The sequence below is a fragment of the Hemiscyllium ocellatum genome, chromosome 2, assembly GCF_020745735.1.
Source record: "Hemiscyllium ocellatum isolate sHemOce1 chromosome 2, sHemOce1.pat.X.cur, whole genome shotgun sequence".
Classification (NCBI taxonomy): domain Eukaryota; kingdom Metazoa; phylum Chordata; class Chondrichthyes; order Orectolobiformes; family Hemiscylliidae; genus Hemiscyllium; species Hemiscyllium ocellatum.
In genome coordinates, this window is record NC_083402.1 from 49,069,938 (window position 1) to 49,088,974 (window position 19,037).

Genomic DNA, 19,037 nt, shown 5'->3' on the forward strand with positions numbered 1-19,037 from the left:
CTGGGTGAGGCACGTGGTTTCCCCTTTGAAGAGTACACATGGATAGTGTTTCAATCCTGGTCTGTGTGAGATAGGATGAAGTACTCCTATGTACTAGCATGCATTCAAACACAAGCGTGCTGTGAAAGTCATACACTGGTCACCATGTGGCAGGTAAAGAACTCTCTCAATCAGTCCTGAAAGTCAACTAGAAGGTTGGTTAAAATGGAATTGGGACAAAATTTCAGCTAACAAGTGAAACATTTTGAAAACACATGCTCAATTATCAACATTCCACTATCTGCTGTCCTTGAACAACCTAGCAACTGACCTTCTAATTTAGCTTCTTTTGGACTCATTTTTCATGTGTCTACGTGCATGCACGTTATTTCTTTTTTCCCATTTTATGCTCTCTTTCATTGATTCAAGCAAGTTGGATAAAATTGGTTCCTTTTAAAACAGAAATTAACTTGGCCTGGAAGAAATGCATCTGCATGGGAGAAAAATTCCTTACAACCAATCTTGTTGAGACCAACCCAAACGGCCATGCAAATAAGAGTGCCAGTTCATCTCTCACCATTAATAACCTGAGGATTTTAATAAACTGGGGAACTTACCTGGTTTCTGGTCATTACAGTTTTGAACACAAGTATTAAAATTCTCCTTGATCATTTGTGCTCCAAGCACAATACAACTTCTCCAGTCTCTCTACTCAAATAAATACCTTCTTCCCTAATTCATCCTGATAAGCATTGTCTATACCTTATCAAAAGATTGTGATATCCTTTCTAAAGTGCAATGGTTTGAACTGGCCATATTAACACTAGCTGAGGCCTACCTGAAAAATTGTAAAGGTTTAGAATGGCTTCCTTGGTTTTATATCCAATGTCCCCGCTTACAAAGGTAAGCGCCACATTACTTCTACGTTAAAAATATCATCAGCCCTGTATTTGATCATTTCAACAGTGAATGCTCTCTTGAAGTCAGTTAAATCTCTTCTCACTGTGCAATATTTTTGAATTTCATATCATCCACAAAGCTTAAAATTGTGCCCTTTATATCTAAAGCCAGGACATAAATACATATTTAAAAAGAGCATTAATTTCTCTCAATCTCTTAGGAATGTCACTATAAACCTCACTTCTATTTATAAACAAATCAGTATTATTGTCCTTAATCTATCCCTACCCAAGCTGTCAATGCCCCAGTAATCTCACGGGCTTCAAATTTTCTAATGTCTATCGATTCATTAAAATGAGGATAACTAGGGAGAACTAGATAAATAGGACCACTCAAGGCAAAAGGAAGGAACTTACACTTGGAGGCAGAGATTGTAGGCATGATCCTAAATGAGTACTGAACTTTAGCATTCACACAGGAGAAGGATATGGAGAATAACAAGTGTTTGTAGGGCATGATAGGGTATTTTGAGATCAAGAAATTCATGGTGCTAGGTCTCTTGCAAAGCATTAAATGGGTACGTTCTCAGGGCCCGACAGATAATTGAGAGAGGCTACAGAAGAGAATGCTGGGCCTTGACCAAGATCCTCAATCCTCACTAGCCACTGGAGGAGTCCCAGAAACTGGCAAGTACCTAATCTGTTCCTCTGTTCAAGGAAAATAGGAACACTCCAGGAAAGGATAGACTAGTGAGTCTCATATCAGTGGTGGAGAGCTATTGGAGACAATTCTTAGGGATTGAATTTATACACATTTGGAAAAGCATAGCCTAGTTAGGGACTGTCAGCATGGTTATGTGCAGGACAGGTCATGTCTTACTAACTTGATTGAATTTGGAGAGATGGTGAATTCGGTGATCGATGAGGGTAAAGCAGAAGATGTTTACATGGATTTAGTAAGGTTTTCAACAAAGTCCATCATGGTAGGCTCATCCAGAAGATTTATGGGATCTATGGTGAATCGCCTGCGTAGATTCAGAATTGACTTGCCCATACAGGGCAGACGGTAGCGATGGAAGGGTGTATTACAGGCTGGAGTTTGATGATTATGGTGTTTCATAGGGATCCGTACTGGGACCTTTGCTGTTTGTTATATAAATACATGATTTAGATGAAAATGTAAATGTGAGAGTAAGTAAGTTTGCAGATGATATAAAAATCAGTGGACTTATGGATAGCATAGAAGGTTGTCAAAGCTTACAGTGGAATATAGATGAGTTGCAGATATGAGCGAAAAAATGGCAGGTGGAGTTTAATCCAGCTAAGTGTGAGGTGCTGCACTTTGGGAGATCAAATGTTAAGGAAAAGTATGTAGATGATGACAGGGCCCTGAGCAGCACTGAGGTACAGAGGGATCTTGGGGTTCAAGTCCATAGTTTCCTGAAAGTGGCCACAAAAGTAATAAAAGGAGGCATATGGGAAGCTTGCCATTATTGGTCAGGGAACTGAGTACACGAATCAGGACATCAGGTTGTAGTGTGATAAGACTTTGATGAGGCCTCACTTAGAGTACTGTATTCAATTCTGGTCGCCACATTACAGGAAGTACGTAGCGGCTTTGGAGAAGGTGCAGAAGAGGTTTACCAGGATGCTGCCTGGATTAGAGGGCGTGAGCTATAGGGAGAGGCTAGAAAAACTCAGATTGAGCTGGCGGTCAGTATCCTTTTCCCCAGTGTTGAAATGTGTAAAGCCAGGGAGCATGCCTTTAAGGAGAGAAGGGTAAGTTCAAAGGAGATGCGAAAGGAAAGTCTTTCTTTTTAAAAAGACAGCAAGTGGTAGGATTCTGGAACATGCTGTGAGAAGTGGCTGTGGAAGTAGATATGATAGGAGTGTTTAAGGGCCTTTTCAATAAGCATATGAATATGCAAGGAATACAGGGATATGGACCAAGGGCAGGCAGAAGGGATTAGTTTGATTTGGAGTTATGTTCGACATAACACACTCCAAATCAAACAGCATGGTTGCCCAGTGGGACAGCACAGTGGCTCAGTGGTTAGCACTGCTGCCTCACAGTGCCAAGGGCCTGGGTTCGATTCCAGGTTCAGGCGACTGTATGTGGAGTTCGCATATTCTCCACGTGTCTTCATGGGTTTTCTCTGGGTGCTCCGGTTTCCTCCCACAATCCAAAGATGTCCAGGTTAGGTGAACTGGCCATGCACAGGAATGTGGAGGTTAGGTACATTAGTTGGGGTAAATGTAGAATAATAGGGTATGGGAATAGGTTTGGGTTAGATAATTTTCAGAGGGTCAGTGTGGACTTGTTGGGCTGAAGGGCCTGTTTCCACGCTATAGGGATTCTATGATTCTAGCATCGTGTGCCAAAGGGCCTATTCCTGTGCTATGGGATTCTTTGTTGGAACATCTTTCAAAAATCCACATGTGCAATTTTTTTAATGCTTTCACCAACTAACAACCATCTTCATTGTGAAATATTTTTCTTTACACACAATTGTAGGAGTATAAGGAAAGAGCAGAGAGAGTAGGACTTATTGGATAGCTCTTTCAAAGAGCTGCCATATGTACCACAAATTTCATGGCAACCTTCTGATTCCATTGTAATCTGAGATAGGAAAGATATAAAAGAATTTTAATAGGTGCTGGGTAGATTGACAAACAAACCAGAGATAAAAAGTTATAGTTCTAAAGTTTGACTTGAAAAATTGTGACTGATTTCACTGGAGATGATAAAAGTTAAGAGTTTAAAACATTATGAAATTGGGATAGGGTAAATAGTGATAGTCAGTAAGACAATAATACTAGAAAACAAAGATATTGTAGTTGAAAAAAAGAATAAAGATTGAAACAAAATATTTATTCAAAGGATGTTAAAGATTTGGACTTCTCTACTGTAAATTGTTGTAGTAGCATCGTGCAGACATTCTATGAACACTGAAAATAATTTCTTAAAATCTAAGTGAAGCAAAGCAAAATAGAAATTAGGATTAGGCAGACTTTATGGCTCATTGTGCTTTAGAACTCTAATTCTATAACTGTTGGGAGGATGATATTCCAAATACTATAACTGAACTTTTAAAACTTCTCCACAAGATTAGTTTCCACTAAGCAAAACCTGTCAAATTACACAACTAATTAATCTCAATTTACCAATAACTATTTCAAGTAATATAAAATCAATCTACAATAGAAACTATGCAAGATTACTTACGCCTGATTACTTCAACCAGTTTTGACAGGCATTCATTGTTGTCTTTTAGCATAAGGCATTCTGTCAAGTAGCTAAAGAATGAAATACAAAATTAAAACAAAGTTCGATACAATAGTTAAATGATCTCTAGGATATGAAATTTAATTTACTCATGTCAATACAATACTGTCAAACACAGCAAGCCCAAATGCCTCCAACAGTGACAAATAACACAACATTATAAGGAAAGATTTCAGCAGATTGATCAGAATCTATTGCTTCCAAAACAAGGTTACATCTTGCAGCTTTTATACCCCTTAGAAGTGATAATAACTCCTTATAAAAATCCATCCACGCAACTTGCATTACCATTGTCTGAGTAGTCTCAGAGTAAAGAAGTGTCAGTTTAAGACTGAGATAAGGGGGGAATTTCTACTCTGATGGTTGTGATTCTTTGAACCTCATTGCCACAGAGAACTGTGGAGGCAGAGTCATTATGTATATTTAGGGCTGAGATAGACAGAATCTTGATCAATAGGAGAAATTGAGGGATACTGGGAAAACACAACAAAATGAGTGTGGGGAATGTTGGATCAGCCACGATCCTACTGAATTGTAGTGCAGGCTCCAGAAGCCAAATTGCCTAATCCTGTTCGTGTCTTTTATGATTTTAAATATTCTATAAATTCTTTTATTTAGCACACTGTTGTGACAGAGAATTATAAAAACAGTCCTATATTTCTTAGGTACAGTCATCCGCATTGTGTTACAACTGAGGTTGGAGGAGTGTATAGTTTCTTCTAGACTCACTACTTCATGGCTAACAATATAAATGCTTTACCCATTTCCTGAAATGGCTAATTTTTGACTTTAGCTGCATTAGGTGTATGACAAAAAGATCCACCAACTAGGTTTCTTTGACAAACAAGTGCTGTTTTATTGTGAAAACAAGACTTAATCAGCTTCACATCTTCGTTGAATAAGAGTTTGAAATATGAAAATAAAAATACTTGCCCCTCTAAATAACCCCATTGTGTACACACACACACCCACACACCCCCCCCCCCCCCCCCCCCCCAATGAAAAGAAAGACAAAGAACAACTTTCTCAGCAGTGATTAATATTGACTTTAAAAAATCATGTTGGCCAATTATGGTTCGTGTCTGAAGGAAAAGGTAAGATGGGCTTTTAGTCAGAGTTTGAGCACACATATGGTATTACAAAACAGAGACAGAGACAATCATCACTTGTTCATAGTTCATTCAAGAATTGTCAAGGAGTCAGTTTTTATTTTCCATGACAACGGTTGCATTTTTTTTTTCAGTCTCACACTAGATGCATCATCAGAAAAGCCAAGGATAAGCTAAGTAGCTTCTCTCTCTTTGTCCCCTTTTCACAGCAGGCTGTAGCAAATTTGAATTCTCAGCAATATAACAATCACCACAGCTCATGATAGCTATAAACACAGACATGTGATTTCCAATGAATCCAGTGATTCCATAGACTTGACTATTTAGTTAGCCTAAACCATGAGATTTTAATAAATGGTTCTGAAAAAAAAAGGAATAAAGTGTCCCAGCACCCTTTCCATGACCTGTTCAAAAAGCAGGTACTGTTCAGCACTCCATATGACCTAAATTCTTTAAACATTAATGATGAAGGAGCCTCATAACAATTAATAGTTCATAAATATAAGGGCGTTATGATCAAGCCAGGAACAACAAACCAGTAAGTTGAGGAAGTACTAGAAACACACAAACAAGGAACAGAAGAGTAGGCCGCTCAGTCCTTCAACCTTGCTCCACCATCCAATAAGATCACACCTGAGCTGATTTTTATTTCAGATATATTTTGAACTTTTGCCAAAATTACAATTTATTACAAATTTTCAAACCATTTGGAATTATCTACAACTCCAGAATTTCATTCATTAAATATTCTACAATGAATTGAGTACATCTTCCATTACCAATTCTCCCCTTGTATTTCCACCTTATTTAACACCTGACAACTTCCCAAATCATGGAAAAACAGCACTTAGAGTCAGAGAGTCACAGAGATGTATTGCATGGAAACAGACTCTTGGGTCCAACTCGTCCATGCCAACCAGATATCCCAACCCAATCTAGTCCCATCTGCCAGCACCCGGCCCATATCCCTCCAAACCCGTCCTATTCAAATACCCATCCAAATGTCTCTTAAATGTTGCAATTGTACCAGCCTCCACCACATCCTCTGGCAGCTCATTCCATACACGCACCACCCTCTGCGTGAAAAAGGTGCGCCTTAGGTCTCTTTCTTTCCTCTCTCACCCTAAACCTATGCCCTCTCGTTCTGGACTCCCCGACCCCAGGGAAAAAACTTTGTCTATTTATCCTATCTATGCCCCACATAATGTTGTCAACCTCTATAAGGTCACCCCTCAGCTTCCGACACTCCAGGGTAAACAGCCCCAGCCTGTTCAGCTTCTCCCTGTAGCTCAGATCCTCCAACCCTGGCAACATCCTTGTAAATCTTTTCTGAACCCTTTCAAGTTTCACAACATCTTTACGATAGGAAGGAGACCAAAATTGCACGCAATATTCCAACAGTGGCCTAACCAATGTCCTGTACAGCCGCAACATGATCTCCCAACTCCTGTACTCAATACTCTGACCAATAAAGGAAAGCATACCAAATGCCTTCTTCACTATCCTATCTACCTGCCACTCCATTTTCAAGGAGCTATGAACCTGCACTCCAAAGTCTCTTTGTTCAGCAACACTCCCTAGAACCTTACCATTAAGTGTATAAGTCCTGCTAAGATTTGCTTTTCTAAAATGCAGCATCTCGCATTTATCTGAATTAAACTCCATATACCACTTCTCAGCCATCTGGTCCAGATCCTGTTGTAATCGGAGGTAACCCTCTTTGCTGGCCAATACACCTCCAATTTTGGTGTCATCTGCAAACTTACTAACTGTACCTCTTATGCTCGCATCCAAATCATTTATATAAATGACAAAAAGTAGAGAACCCAGCACCGATCCTTGTGGCACTCCACTGGTCACAGACCTCCAGTCTGAAAAACAACCCTCCACCACCACCTCTGTCTTATACCTTTGAGCCTGTTCTGTATCCAAATGGCTAGTTCTCCCGGTATTCAGTGAGATCTAACCTTGCTAATCAGTCTCCCATGGGGAACCTTGTCAAACATCTTACTGAAGTCCATATAGACCACATCTACTACTCTGCCCTCATCAATCTTCTTTGTTACTTCTTCAAAAAACTCAATAAAGTTTGTGAGACATGATTTCCCTTGCACAAAGCCATGTTGACTATCCCAAATCAGTCCTTGCCTTTCCAAATACATGTACATCCTGTCCCTCAGGATTCCCTCCAACAACTTGCTCACCACCGAGGTCAGGCTCACCAGTCTGTAGTCCCCTGGTTTGTCTTTACTGCCCTTCTTAAACAGTGGCACCACATTTGCCAACCTCCTGTCTTCCGCCACCTCACCTGTGAGTATCGATGATACAAATATCTCAGCGCTTTTTGTACTTAAGGTTTTTACATCCAGTGTATCTGTAATTCAATTGCTATTTTCCTCTGTTCCTAACACTCATTTCAAGTTATTCTCAAGCAACTTTCATAAAATTTACAATTTTCACTGAATTATTTGTAGTCATCTGAATCCAATTATCTCAAGTTGAAATCTTCAAGGGTAACAGTACCTATCCAGATTAATGCCTGCCCTGGAGGCACTGAAATGAATAGCTGCTATTGCTATCTGTGACGGTGTAAAAAGAAGACCAGCATCAATTGTAGTTGCTCGGCTCAGAAATTCATCAGCTGTTTTCCGCAGAGCTTCTGGATTTTCTACCGCTGAGTATCGAGCCTGAACAGAAAGAAAACAGCAATAAATTAAGAAAAGTGTATTTTCACAACTTTCACTTCTTACCAACGTAGTAATTCACTTTTAAAAAAGAAATTTAGTTTCAAATTTGAAACTCAACAGAAATCATCCATTCTAATTTGAGGAAAAAAGTAATTTTTTTTTGCTGCTTTTCAAATGCAAATACAATTTGTAACCAATATACAGATAGACCCCCCAAAACTTGTAGATAGGTTGATAATGCAAAACTTTACATCTTATACAAAGAAATAGCCAAACACTTTGTTATAGCATTAAGGTTAATAAACAGCAGTAGGAACTTTCATACCTTGTAGTAAATTACTAACTGCAGACAGTGTTAAATTTGAAATAAAACAATGGTCAAGCTATCCACAGACAAGCCCCCTTACCAGCTTTGCAGCTCTATTGATGTCAATATTAACAACAAAAATTACATTTGCATTAGAGGTTCCTTTCTGTGGAATATGATGCTCAACAATCTGTGGAAGCTTATAGTCTCTATAAGAAAAACAAAACATCTTAAGATTCTTTTGGATACTACTCCAACAAAAGTGGGAGCTGTGGGAGGCAAAACGCACATCTCCTTTCTAGGCATTTTTAATCAATCTGTCTGTTGGATGTGTTGTGACAAAATTCCAGGTCATGTGGGACTTGAACCCAAACCTTCTAGCCCACAGACAGGACACTGTCACAGCAACACAAGATCTTTATTATCACCTGTCAATGTTATTACATAAGGAACATAGTAATTAACAGTAGGAGGTAGAATTAGAATCCCTACAGTATGGATACAGGCCCTTCAGCCCAACAAGTCCACACTACCCTCAAAAGAGTAACTCACCCAGACCCATGTTCCTACCCTATATTCACCCCTGACTATTGCCTACACATCCCTGAACACTATGGGCAGTTTAGCACAGTCAATTCACCTAATCTGCACATCTTTGGATTGTGGGAAGAAACCAGAGCACCTGGAGGAAACCCACGCAGATACTAGGAGAATGTGCAAAACTCCACACAGATAGTCAGCTGAGGCTGGAATTAAACCTGGGTCCCTGGCACTGTGACACAGCATACTAACCACTGAGCTACCGTGCCGCCCAGATAATTCAAACCTTCAAGCCTACTCTATCATTTTGATACAATCAGGGCTGATCCATCTCAGCCTCAACTTCACTTTGATGCCTCCTCTTCATAACGTTTCAATCTATTACTACTTCAAAATCTGTTTATCTTCCCTTTAAAGTTACTGACCTACTCACCATCCATTGCGCACCGGAGTATGGAATTCCACAGATTCATGACCCTTTGAGAGAAGTAATTTCTCCTCAAAAACTGAAAGAACTGCAGATGCTGTAAATCAGAAACAAAAACAAATGACTGGAAAAGCTCAGATCTTAGCAGCATCTGGAGGAGAGAAATCAGTTAACTTTTCAGGTCGAGTGACCTTTCCTCTGAACTCAGGGTTTGGAGGACATGTCACTCTTCCTAAAACATTAACACTGATTTCACTCCACAGATGCTGCCAGACCTGCAGAGCTTTTCTGGCAATTTCTGTTTATGTTCCTAATTTCTCCTCATCTCTGGTTTAAATATGTTTAAATTTAGTCAAAAGTTCTTTTCAGACTGAACTGGAAGTTAAACTTGCACATTTTTTATAATTAAGACAAGATTACTTAATTCTGAATTAAGAATGCCTGGTCTAAGTGGTTTATTCCAATCAACCATTGAAATCACACCCCATGAAACTGGAATGGGTTTCTCCACATGAAGCAAGAATAATATGTCAATGCTGTCTTACTGACTGAAAGAGACTGTTTGGAGCTCTGATCATGTTAAAAAAGCTAACTGAGGGACATAACCATTTAAACAGAGACAATAAATATCAATCCATAACATTAAAATCTTGAGTAAATCCTAAAAAGGTACAGGGACTAAGACAGACAATACGTTTTTTGTGCTAAAAAACAAGTTATACAACTATCGTGCTTTCAGTAAGAATTCCAATGTGAAATATTCTGGTAAACTGACAAAAGTATTAACCAGTTGAAGCAATATCAGCTAATCAATCAGTCAGTCAGTTTCATGATCGTAGCTTGGAGCAATTTATTTTTATTGCAGTCAGGTGGACAGGGATAGTGTCTTCACTTCTGTTGGCCTGTCTGCAAAAAAATACATCTCAAAAACTAAGAAGGAATTCAATGAAAATTGGTACACTTGTATAGGATATTTCCTGAGGAAGAATGGACTAGGTTTTGGCAAAGATGTGGATCAGGAACCTGCATTTGCTGAAGTATCCATTAACATGAGATATTAAAGGGCAAAACGACCTTTTAAAAAGTTGAGTGGTTTTACCGAGAACGTGGTTGATTATTTTAGAAGCTTTTAGATTGTCTCAGCTATGATACAGGAGTTTATCACAGCCGAACAGAGCTTTTAGAACAGGTTATTGGATGAGGGTGAATTCAGTGAGATTTTAGAATGAGAATTAGAATCCCTACAATGTGGAAACAGGCCCTTCAGCCCAACAAGTCCACACCGACCATCCAAAGAGTAACCCACCCAGACCCATTCCCCTATCCTTTGGGCAATTTAGCATAACCAATTTGCCTGACTTGCACATCTTTGGGTTGTGGGAGGAAAGGCATACAGATAAGGGGAGAATGTGCAAACTCCACACAGACAGTTACCCGAGGCTGGAATTGAACCCGGGTCCCTCGTGAGACATTAGTGCTAACCACTGAGCCAACATGCCGCCGCCCTGAACCACTTTTTTTTTAAGCTTTGTAGCTACAGATCCCCAATCAGGAAGAGAAAAACCTCAAGAGCTCTGCAACTACAAAACACATTTAATGGAGAAGTGCACTGTACTGAGTGTCCTCATGTGTTAATAATTTGATGGCCAGCTATGCATAAATAAACAAATAGTAAGTTAATTAAAAGTATTACATTGCAGCTCTTTAAAGATAAATGTAAAACATCACTTCATATCATGACACTGAACTGAAAGCTAAATGATTTTCCTAGTTGCTCACATTAATTCCAGCCTACCTAGTTGCTTTGGTCCTTTGCAGTTCACCTACTAGACCAACAGGTCCACAGTAGACAGCATCTCCTGGCCCTACACTCATTCCTGGAACATCTGGATAACAAGGAATCCCAAGTCTGACTCCTACCTATTGGTTATAGCTCCATCTTCAACACCACAATTCCAAACAAACTCATCTCTAAATTCTGAGACCTAGGTCTCAGCTCCCCACGAACTGGATTCTCAATTTCCAGACCCCCATAAACTGCCATTGGTAAGAACAGGCGACAACACCTCCTCCATCATAATCCTCAACATTGATGTTCCACTAGGCTGCATACTCAACTCCCTATTATACTCCTAATACAGTCATCATTTTGGCCAAATTCCACCCCAACTCTATTTACAATTTTGCTGATGACACCAGCATTTAGGTCGGATTTCAAACAACATCAAGACAGAATACAGGAAATAGATTGAGTGCTTAGTGGCATAGTGTAAAGACAATAATCACTCCATCAATGTCAGCAAAACAAAGGAGCTGGTCATTAACTTCAGCAAGGGGAGTAGAAGGTATGCCCATCTTCAAATGGTGCTGAGGTGGACATGGTCAAGAATGTCAAGTTCCTGGGAGTGATGATCACCAACAATATGCCCTCGTCCACCCATGTTGGCTCCATCTATACCTCTCATTGCTTTCCTGAGACAACGTACATAATCAAAGACCCTTCCCACACTGGCTATACTGTCTTCCACCCTTTTTTGTCAGGTAGGAGATATAGAAGTTTGAATACATACAAAACTAGATTCAAGAACAGCTTCTTGCCCACTGTTATCAGACTTTTGCATGGACCTCTCAAATGTTCATTCTGATCGCTCACTGCACCTTCTGTGTCTGAAATGCTGTATTCTATACTCTGTTCTTCTATTATGATGCACTATGTACAGTCTGCCTGTATAGCATGCAAATCAACACTTTTCACTGTATCTAAGTGACAATAAATCAACTTACATAGCAGAGTTTTTATTTTTATATTTTATCAAATACATCAAGTATAATTTAATTTCAAAGTTGCTGAACAGGGACACATTAGATTTGGTGAGTGGCAAAAGACTATTTCAAGGATTTGAACATAGAACTATAGAAAAGTAGAATTTAGAGAAAAGTTACAGCACAGAAAAGAGCATCCAGACCAATGTCTATGCTAGCTGAATAAATTAGAACCCAGTCTAATCCCACTTTTCAGAAATTGGTGCTCAAATGCACAGGTTAAAAGGGCTTCTGCCTCAACCACTAGACTGGGAGTTCAAGACACCCACCACTCTCTGCATAAAAATACCTTTCTGATGTCCTCTAATTCTTCTACCAATTACCACACATCTGTGCACCATAGTAATTGACCCCTCTTGTAAGGAAAACAGCTCTTTTCTGTCAACTCTATCCAAGTTTGTTGTTATTTTGTACAGTTCAATTAAGTCACCCCTTAGCTTCTCTTTTCAAGGAAACAATACAAGCTTGTCCAATTTTTCTCTAATGTCATTTCCTTAAGTGCATGATTTTAAATGTTAATATATCATATATTAGCAAGGGTGTCAGCTTGGTAGATGGCAGTCTTGCCAGGAAGGGAGTTATCTCAAGTGGCCTGAACTCTAATTTACAATGTCTCCCTCTTCCCAAACTTGTGACACTCAATCTCTTACCTTCACTAATCCACCCTGTTTACCAACCTCCGTCTGCCTGATTCCTCTCTTATCACTCCCCACTCTGGAAATTCCTTTTCAAAGATCAAGATTCAATCCAAAACTGGAAGTCTGAATGTAGCTTCCCTTTCCCAAACCCTCCACTGTCAGCAAGGAATCAAGAAGAGTTGAAAGAGGCAGGAAGAGAAGATTCAACAGTCATTTTAAAAAGGAAGATATTTAATGCCAGCTCGGCTACCTGTACCATCAGGAACTGCATTTTGACAATCCTGGAGCAAATCAAAGGGTCAGACATGTACAGAGGCTATAGAGGTCACAGAGGTCAGGAATGGATTATTTTGCAGTGAAGAGGAGGTCAGAGTGTGAAGTTCAACAAGTAGGATTGGGTGCAAACTATAAGTACTGTTAGCACAATTTACATATTTCTTGTAGTTTTTTTTTCAAAGTGATTTCATTTACCAATGGGACTCTATCATTGAAATTTAGAGGAATGAGAGGTGATCTAATTGAAACATAAGATTCTTTAGGGGTTTGACATGCTAAATGCTGAGAGGATGTTTCCCCTCATGGGAGTGTCTAGGACCAGAGGACCTAGTCTCAGAATAAAGGAACGTCAATTTAAGATTGAGTTGGTGAAGAATTTCTTCTCTCAGAGGGTTGAGTGTCTTTGGAAGTCCTTGCCACAGAGTTGCTTGGGTATATTTACAGTTGAGACAGGTAGATTCTTGATCAGTAGGGGAATCAAGGGTTATGGAGAAAAGGCAGAAAAATGGACGTGAGGAATGTTGAATCAGCCATGATTCAAATGAATAACAGAGCAAACTCGAAGGGACGAATGCCTTACTCCTATGCATGTTTCTTATAGGTAACTTCCTATTTGACCACAAGGTTATGGAGATTCTTTCAATGAACATTGAATGAAGTTTTCTTTTTCCAATATGTAGATCCCAGAAGAAACCCTGTTTCAACACAAGCTCCTCCAGGAATCAAAGCACAACTTATAGTGACAATTTTCAAGACTGCAAACAAATTACTATTCACAACAGAGGTCAATGGAGTTTAACATACTCAGGAAATTAAGGCGCACGTGAATTTTAAGAGAAGATGCAATGGAGAAAGTAGATCAGCCATGAGTGTTGACTGAATGAGCAGGCTCAGCAAGCCAAAAAAATCTATTCCAGCTCTAAATTCCTATGTCTCTCGGTGAGATGCTTGGAATGTCACATTTCATAAATAGTTGCACTTTAAAATGTTTAACTTGAAGTCAGAATAGAATGGGAAATGGAATTTTACCAGAATTCGACTAGGTGTCAATTCTTCATAGCCATAGAATCTCACAGCACGGAAACAGACCCTCATTGTCCGTGCCGAACATAATCCCAAACTAAATTAGTCCCATCTGCCTGCTTCTGTCCCATATCCCTCTAAATCTCTCCTATTCATGTATCTACCCAAATGTCTTTTAATTATAATTGTATCTGCATCCACCACTTCCTCATTAATTTCATTCCACACGTGAACACTGTAAAAAATATTTGCCTTGTCTTTTTTAAATCTCTCTCCTCTCACCTTACAAATATGCCTGCCGGTTTTGAATTTCCCTGTCTTAGGAGAAACACAACCACTCTCAATACCTCTTTGTATTTTATAAATTGCTATCAGGTCACTGCTCAACCTCCTATGCTCCAGTGAAAAACGTCCCGGCCTTTCTTTATAACTCAGACCTTCCATACCCAGCAACATCCCAGTAAACCTCTTCTAAACCCTCTCCAGCTTGATAATATCCGAGAATTGGATAACCAGAACCAGACAGTATTTCACATCAGCCTTCATCAATGTCCTGTACAACCCCAACATAACATTCTAACTTCTATACTCAAAGGACTGAGCAATGAAAGTGGAGGATTTCTCTCCATGAATCCAACAAATTTTCACACATCTTCCAAAACTCACCCACCTACCTATGCACCAGACCCCCATTTTCCCCGGCTTGTTGTATCCTCCCACTGACCACAGGCAAAGTACTGAAACACTGTGGGGTCCTCCCTGGTGTCAGTACCCTTTTTAAAAATACAGTAATTCCCCCATAGCCCATAATTACTCTGTACAGTGTGTCAATTAGCACCCTGCTTTGCTGATCTGTACCTGGAGATGGATGGCAGATGCAGCACAAGCAAGTGATGGGCTAGAGTTCCAAGTTATCACCCTGACTTTCATGTCAGGGATTGTCACTGTCTTATTTGTAACCTGCGGTAAGGGAAGATTGGGAAAGTGCAAATCCAAGAGGGGAGATGTAACAATGAGAATTCTAATTCATGCAAATTGGTCGCTTGCATTCAGCAGCAAAAATCATATTTAATCATTCACAGAATAAAAAAAAGGAACTTTCTTCTTCCAATGTCAGGAATCTTATTATTGCTGATTGCACATGATTCTCCCAATTTTTGCACCATTGCCCACTTTGCTCAGTGGCTGGTAACATTTCATACTAGGTACCCAAAAGGTAGCTGATTAGCATTTCTACAAGGATACATGGTTACGTGATTGATATTGTCAAAGAGATAAATTTTGAAAAGGTAGGGGCCATAATAAACCACCATTGTATCAGCTTACAGATTTCAAAGTAATCTTGAATGTCTTCCAGACGAATCTGTGAGAATATGAGAGGGAGTGAGCACAGAGTTAGACGCAGCAAGTTTCTATTGTTCATCATACAGAAGAGAGCTTAGCTGGGACTGAAGATGATTTAAACAGAACTGGAAGAGTCACCTAACTTTGACTTAAGGGAGGATCTCTGGGAGAATCTTCACTGTAAAAGGCAATTTAGAGATAATAAGTTATCTGACTAAAAGAAAAATAAAGCAAGCAATCATCAGGAGCCAAGAATAGTTTTGATCTGGTTGCTGGAGAATAAGTTTCCACTTAAAAACACAATCAAATATAATTGTAGGCCTGGTGTTTTAAAATTAAATATGGGATCTTTTCAGTCGATTAGAGTCTATGTTTATCCAAGGAATAGGATTTAAATAATGTTGCATTTACTTCACTACAATAAAATGTTTAAAACTTTAAACCTGTTTTGTTAATAGCAAAATCAATTGACTGGGTAGATATAATAGAGAAACAGGTCAAATTGGTGTAAAAGGAGTTGTAACATGATCAAGATTTAGGAGTAGATTTCCCTACAAGAAAAGTGATTTTGAAAATCTTAAGCTCTGTTCCAAATATACTCTAGAGATTAACGGATATATTTCTGGGTGAAAAGTTTCACAAGGACATGCTGTTGAAATAACATTAAGGATCAGGTGACAGAATGAAAACCACAGATATAAGCAAGTGTGTTTATGGGTTGAATACTACAGTGGAGTATAATATTTCTCAACTGGTCCATTTTTCTGAAAGTAGGTGAACATTCAACTTGAGGACAGGCATTAGTATAGTGGTAGCTTCACCAGGCAAACAAATGAAGCCCAAGCTAATATTCTAGAGACATGTGTTTATATCTCAATGGCAAGTGATGAAACTTGAATTAAATAAAAGCCTGGAATTAAAGCTGGTCCAATGGCAACCATTGTCATAAAAACACATTTGGTTCACTAATGTCAGCATGCTGGTGAAGTGAGGAACAGGGAGAGAGCAGAGCTGAACACGTGGCTCCTGGGATGGTGGAAGAGGGAGAGTATTGGATTCTTGGATAATTGGAACTCTTTCTGGGGTAGGTCAGACCTCTACAAACAGGTTGGTCTTCATCTGAACCAGAGGCGTATCAATATCCTGGGGGGATTTTTGCTAATGCTCTTCAGGAGGGTTGAAACTAATGCAGCAGAGGGGGCGGGAACCTGAATTGTGGTTCCATTGTAAAGGAGGTTGAGAGTAGTGAGGTCAGGGATAGGTTTACAAGGTCGCAAGAGGGCACCAACAATCAGGATGTTGGTTTGAAATACCAGGAGCATCCAGAATAAGGTGGGTGAACTTGCAGCATGGGTCGGTACCTGGGATTTCAATGTGGCCATTTCAGAGACATGGGTAGAGCAAGGACAGGAATGATTATTGCAGATTCTGGGATTTAGATGTTTCAGTAAGAACAGAGAAGGTGGTTAAAAAAAGGGAGGTGCAAGTGGCATTGTTCATCAAGGGTAGTATTACAGCAGACAGACAATGTTTGAGGATTCATCCACTGAGGTAGTTTGGACTGAAGTTAGAAACAGGAAAGGAGAGGTCATCCTGTTGGGAGTTTACTATCAGCCTCTGAATTGTTTCAGGTATGTAGAGGAAAGGATAGCAAAGATGAGTCTTGATAGGCAAGAATAGCAGGCTAGTTGTTATGGGAGACTTTAACTTCCCCAATATTGACTGAGAATACTAAAGTTCAAGTTGTCTAGATGAGTCAGTTTTTGTTCAATATGTGCAGGAGGGTTTTCTGACACAGTATGTAGACAGCCCAACAAGAGACAATGTCATATTGGATTTGGTACGAGGGAATGAACCCAGCCAGCTGTTAGATTTGGAGGTAGGTGAGCATTTTAGCAATAGGTAGCCACAATTCAGTTATGTTTACAATAGCAATGGGCAGGATAAGTATACAACACAGGGAAAGAGGTATAACTGGGGGAAAAGGCAATTATGATGCAATTAGACAAGATTTAGGATGCATAGGATGGGGAAGGAAATTGCAGGGGATGGGCACACTTGCAATGTGGAGCTTATTCGACAAACAGCTACTGCAGGCCCTTGATAAGTATATACTGATCAGGCAGAGAGGTAGTTATCAAGAGAGGGAGCCATGGCTTACTAAACAAGTTGAAGCCCTTGGCAAGAGGAAGAGGACAGCTTATGTGAGGATGAGGTGTGAAGGCTCAGTTAGGGGGCGTGAGAGTCATAAGTTAGCCAGAAAAGATCCAAACAGCTAAGAAGAGTCAGGAAGGGACATGAGAAGTTGTCTATAGGTATATCAGGAATTAAAAAATGACTAGAATAAGTTTAGGGCCAATCAAAGATAGTAATGTGAAGTTGTGCGTGGAATCTGAGGACATAGGGGAAGCGCTTAATGAATACTTTTCATCAGTATTCAGATTGGAAAAGGGCAATGTTAGTGAGAATACAGAGATACAGACTACTAGATTAGATGGGATTGCAGTTGACAAAGAGAAGTTTTTAGGTAAAAACAATGACTGCAGATGCTGGAAACCAGAGTCTGGATTAGTGGTGCTGGAAGAGCACAGCAGTTCAGGCAGCATCCAAGGAGTAGTAAAATCGACGTTTCGGGCAAAAGTCTTTCCCGACGAAGGGCTTTTGCCCAAAACGTCGATTTTACTGCTGTCGGATGCAGCCTGAACTGCTGTGTTCTTCCAGCGCCACTAATCCAGAAAGAGGAGTTTTTAAGCAATTCTGGGAGATATGAAAATAGATAAAACCCCTGGGCAGGATGGGATTTATCATCAGATTCTCTGGGAAGCCAGGGAGGAGATTGCAGAGCCTTTGGCTTTGATCTTTATGTCATCATTGTCGACAAGAATTGTGCCAGAAGACCGGAGGATAGCAAATGTAGTTCCCTTGTTTAAGAAGGAGAGTTGGGACAACCCTGGTAATTGTAGGCCAGTAAGCCTTACTTCAGTTGTGGGTAAGCTGTTGGGAAAGGTTATAAGAGATAGGATTTATTATCATCTGGAAAGGAATAATTTGATTACGTATAGTCAACATGATTTTGTTAAGGGTAGATTGTGCCTCACTAACCTTATTGAGTTCTTTCAGAAGGTGACAAAACAGGTGGATGAAGGTGAAGTGATTGATGTGGTGCATATAGACTTCAGTAAGGCGTTTGATAAGTTTCTCGGGATTGAAGGTGATTTAGAGGCTTGGATCATAAATTGGCTAATTAAGAAAAGACAGAGGATGGTGGTTGATGGGAATGATCCTGGAGCTCAGTTACCAGTGGTGAGCCACAAGGATCTGTTTTGGGGCCATTGCTGTTTGTCATTTTAATAAATGATCTGGAGGTGAGCGTAGAAGGATGGTTTAGCAAATTCGTGGACGACACTAAGGTAGTCATGACTTGGAGACACCAGTGTTGGACTGGGGTGTACAAAGTTAAAAATCACACAACACCAGGTTATAGTCCAACACATTTATGTGGAAGCACTAGCTTTCGGAGCGCTGCTCCTTCATCAGGTGATTGTGGAGAATAAGATTGTAAGACTCAGAATAAATTCTGTGTGGATAGTGCCAAAGGATGTTGTGGGTTACAGAGGGTCATAGCTAAGATGCAGAGCTGGGCTGAGGAGTGGTAAATGGTGTTTAATGCAGAAAAGTGTGAGGCAGTTCACTTCTGAA

The 19,037-nt window shown here is 39.8% G+C and overlaps 1 protein-coding gene across 1 annotated transcript in view; it reads right to left on the minus strand.

Annotated features, from left to right (window-relative positions):
* ccnh (cyclin H) overlaps positions 1 to 19,037 on the minus strand; it is a 43,844-nt gene that overhangs the window by 6,505 nt on the left and 18,302 nt on the right. The window contains exons 6-7 of the mRNA XM_060844137.1: positions 7,797 to 7,960; positions 4,105 to 4,175 (exon numbers count right to left, since the gene is read on the minus strand). Coding sequence (XP_060700120.1) covers positions 4,105 to 4,175; positions 7,797 to 7,960 — 235 coding nt within the window. The remainder of the gene's footprint in view (positions 1 to 4,104; positions 4,176 to 7,796; positions 7,961 to 19,037) is intronic.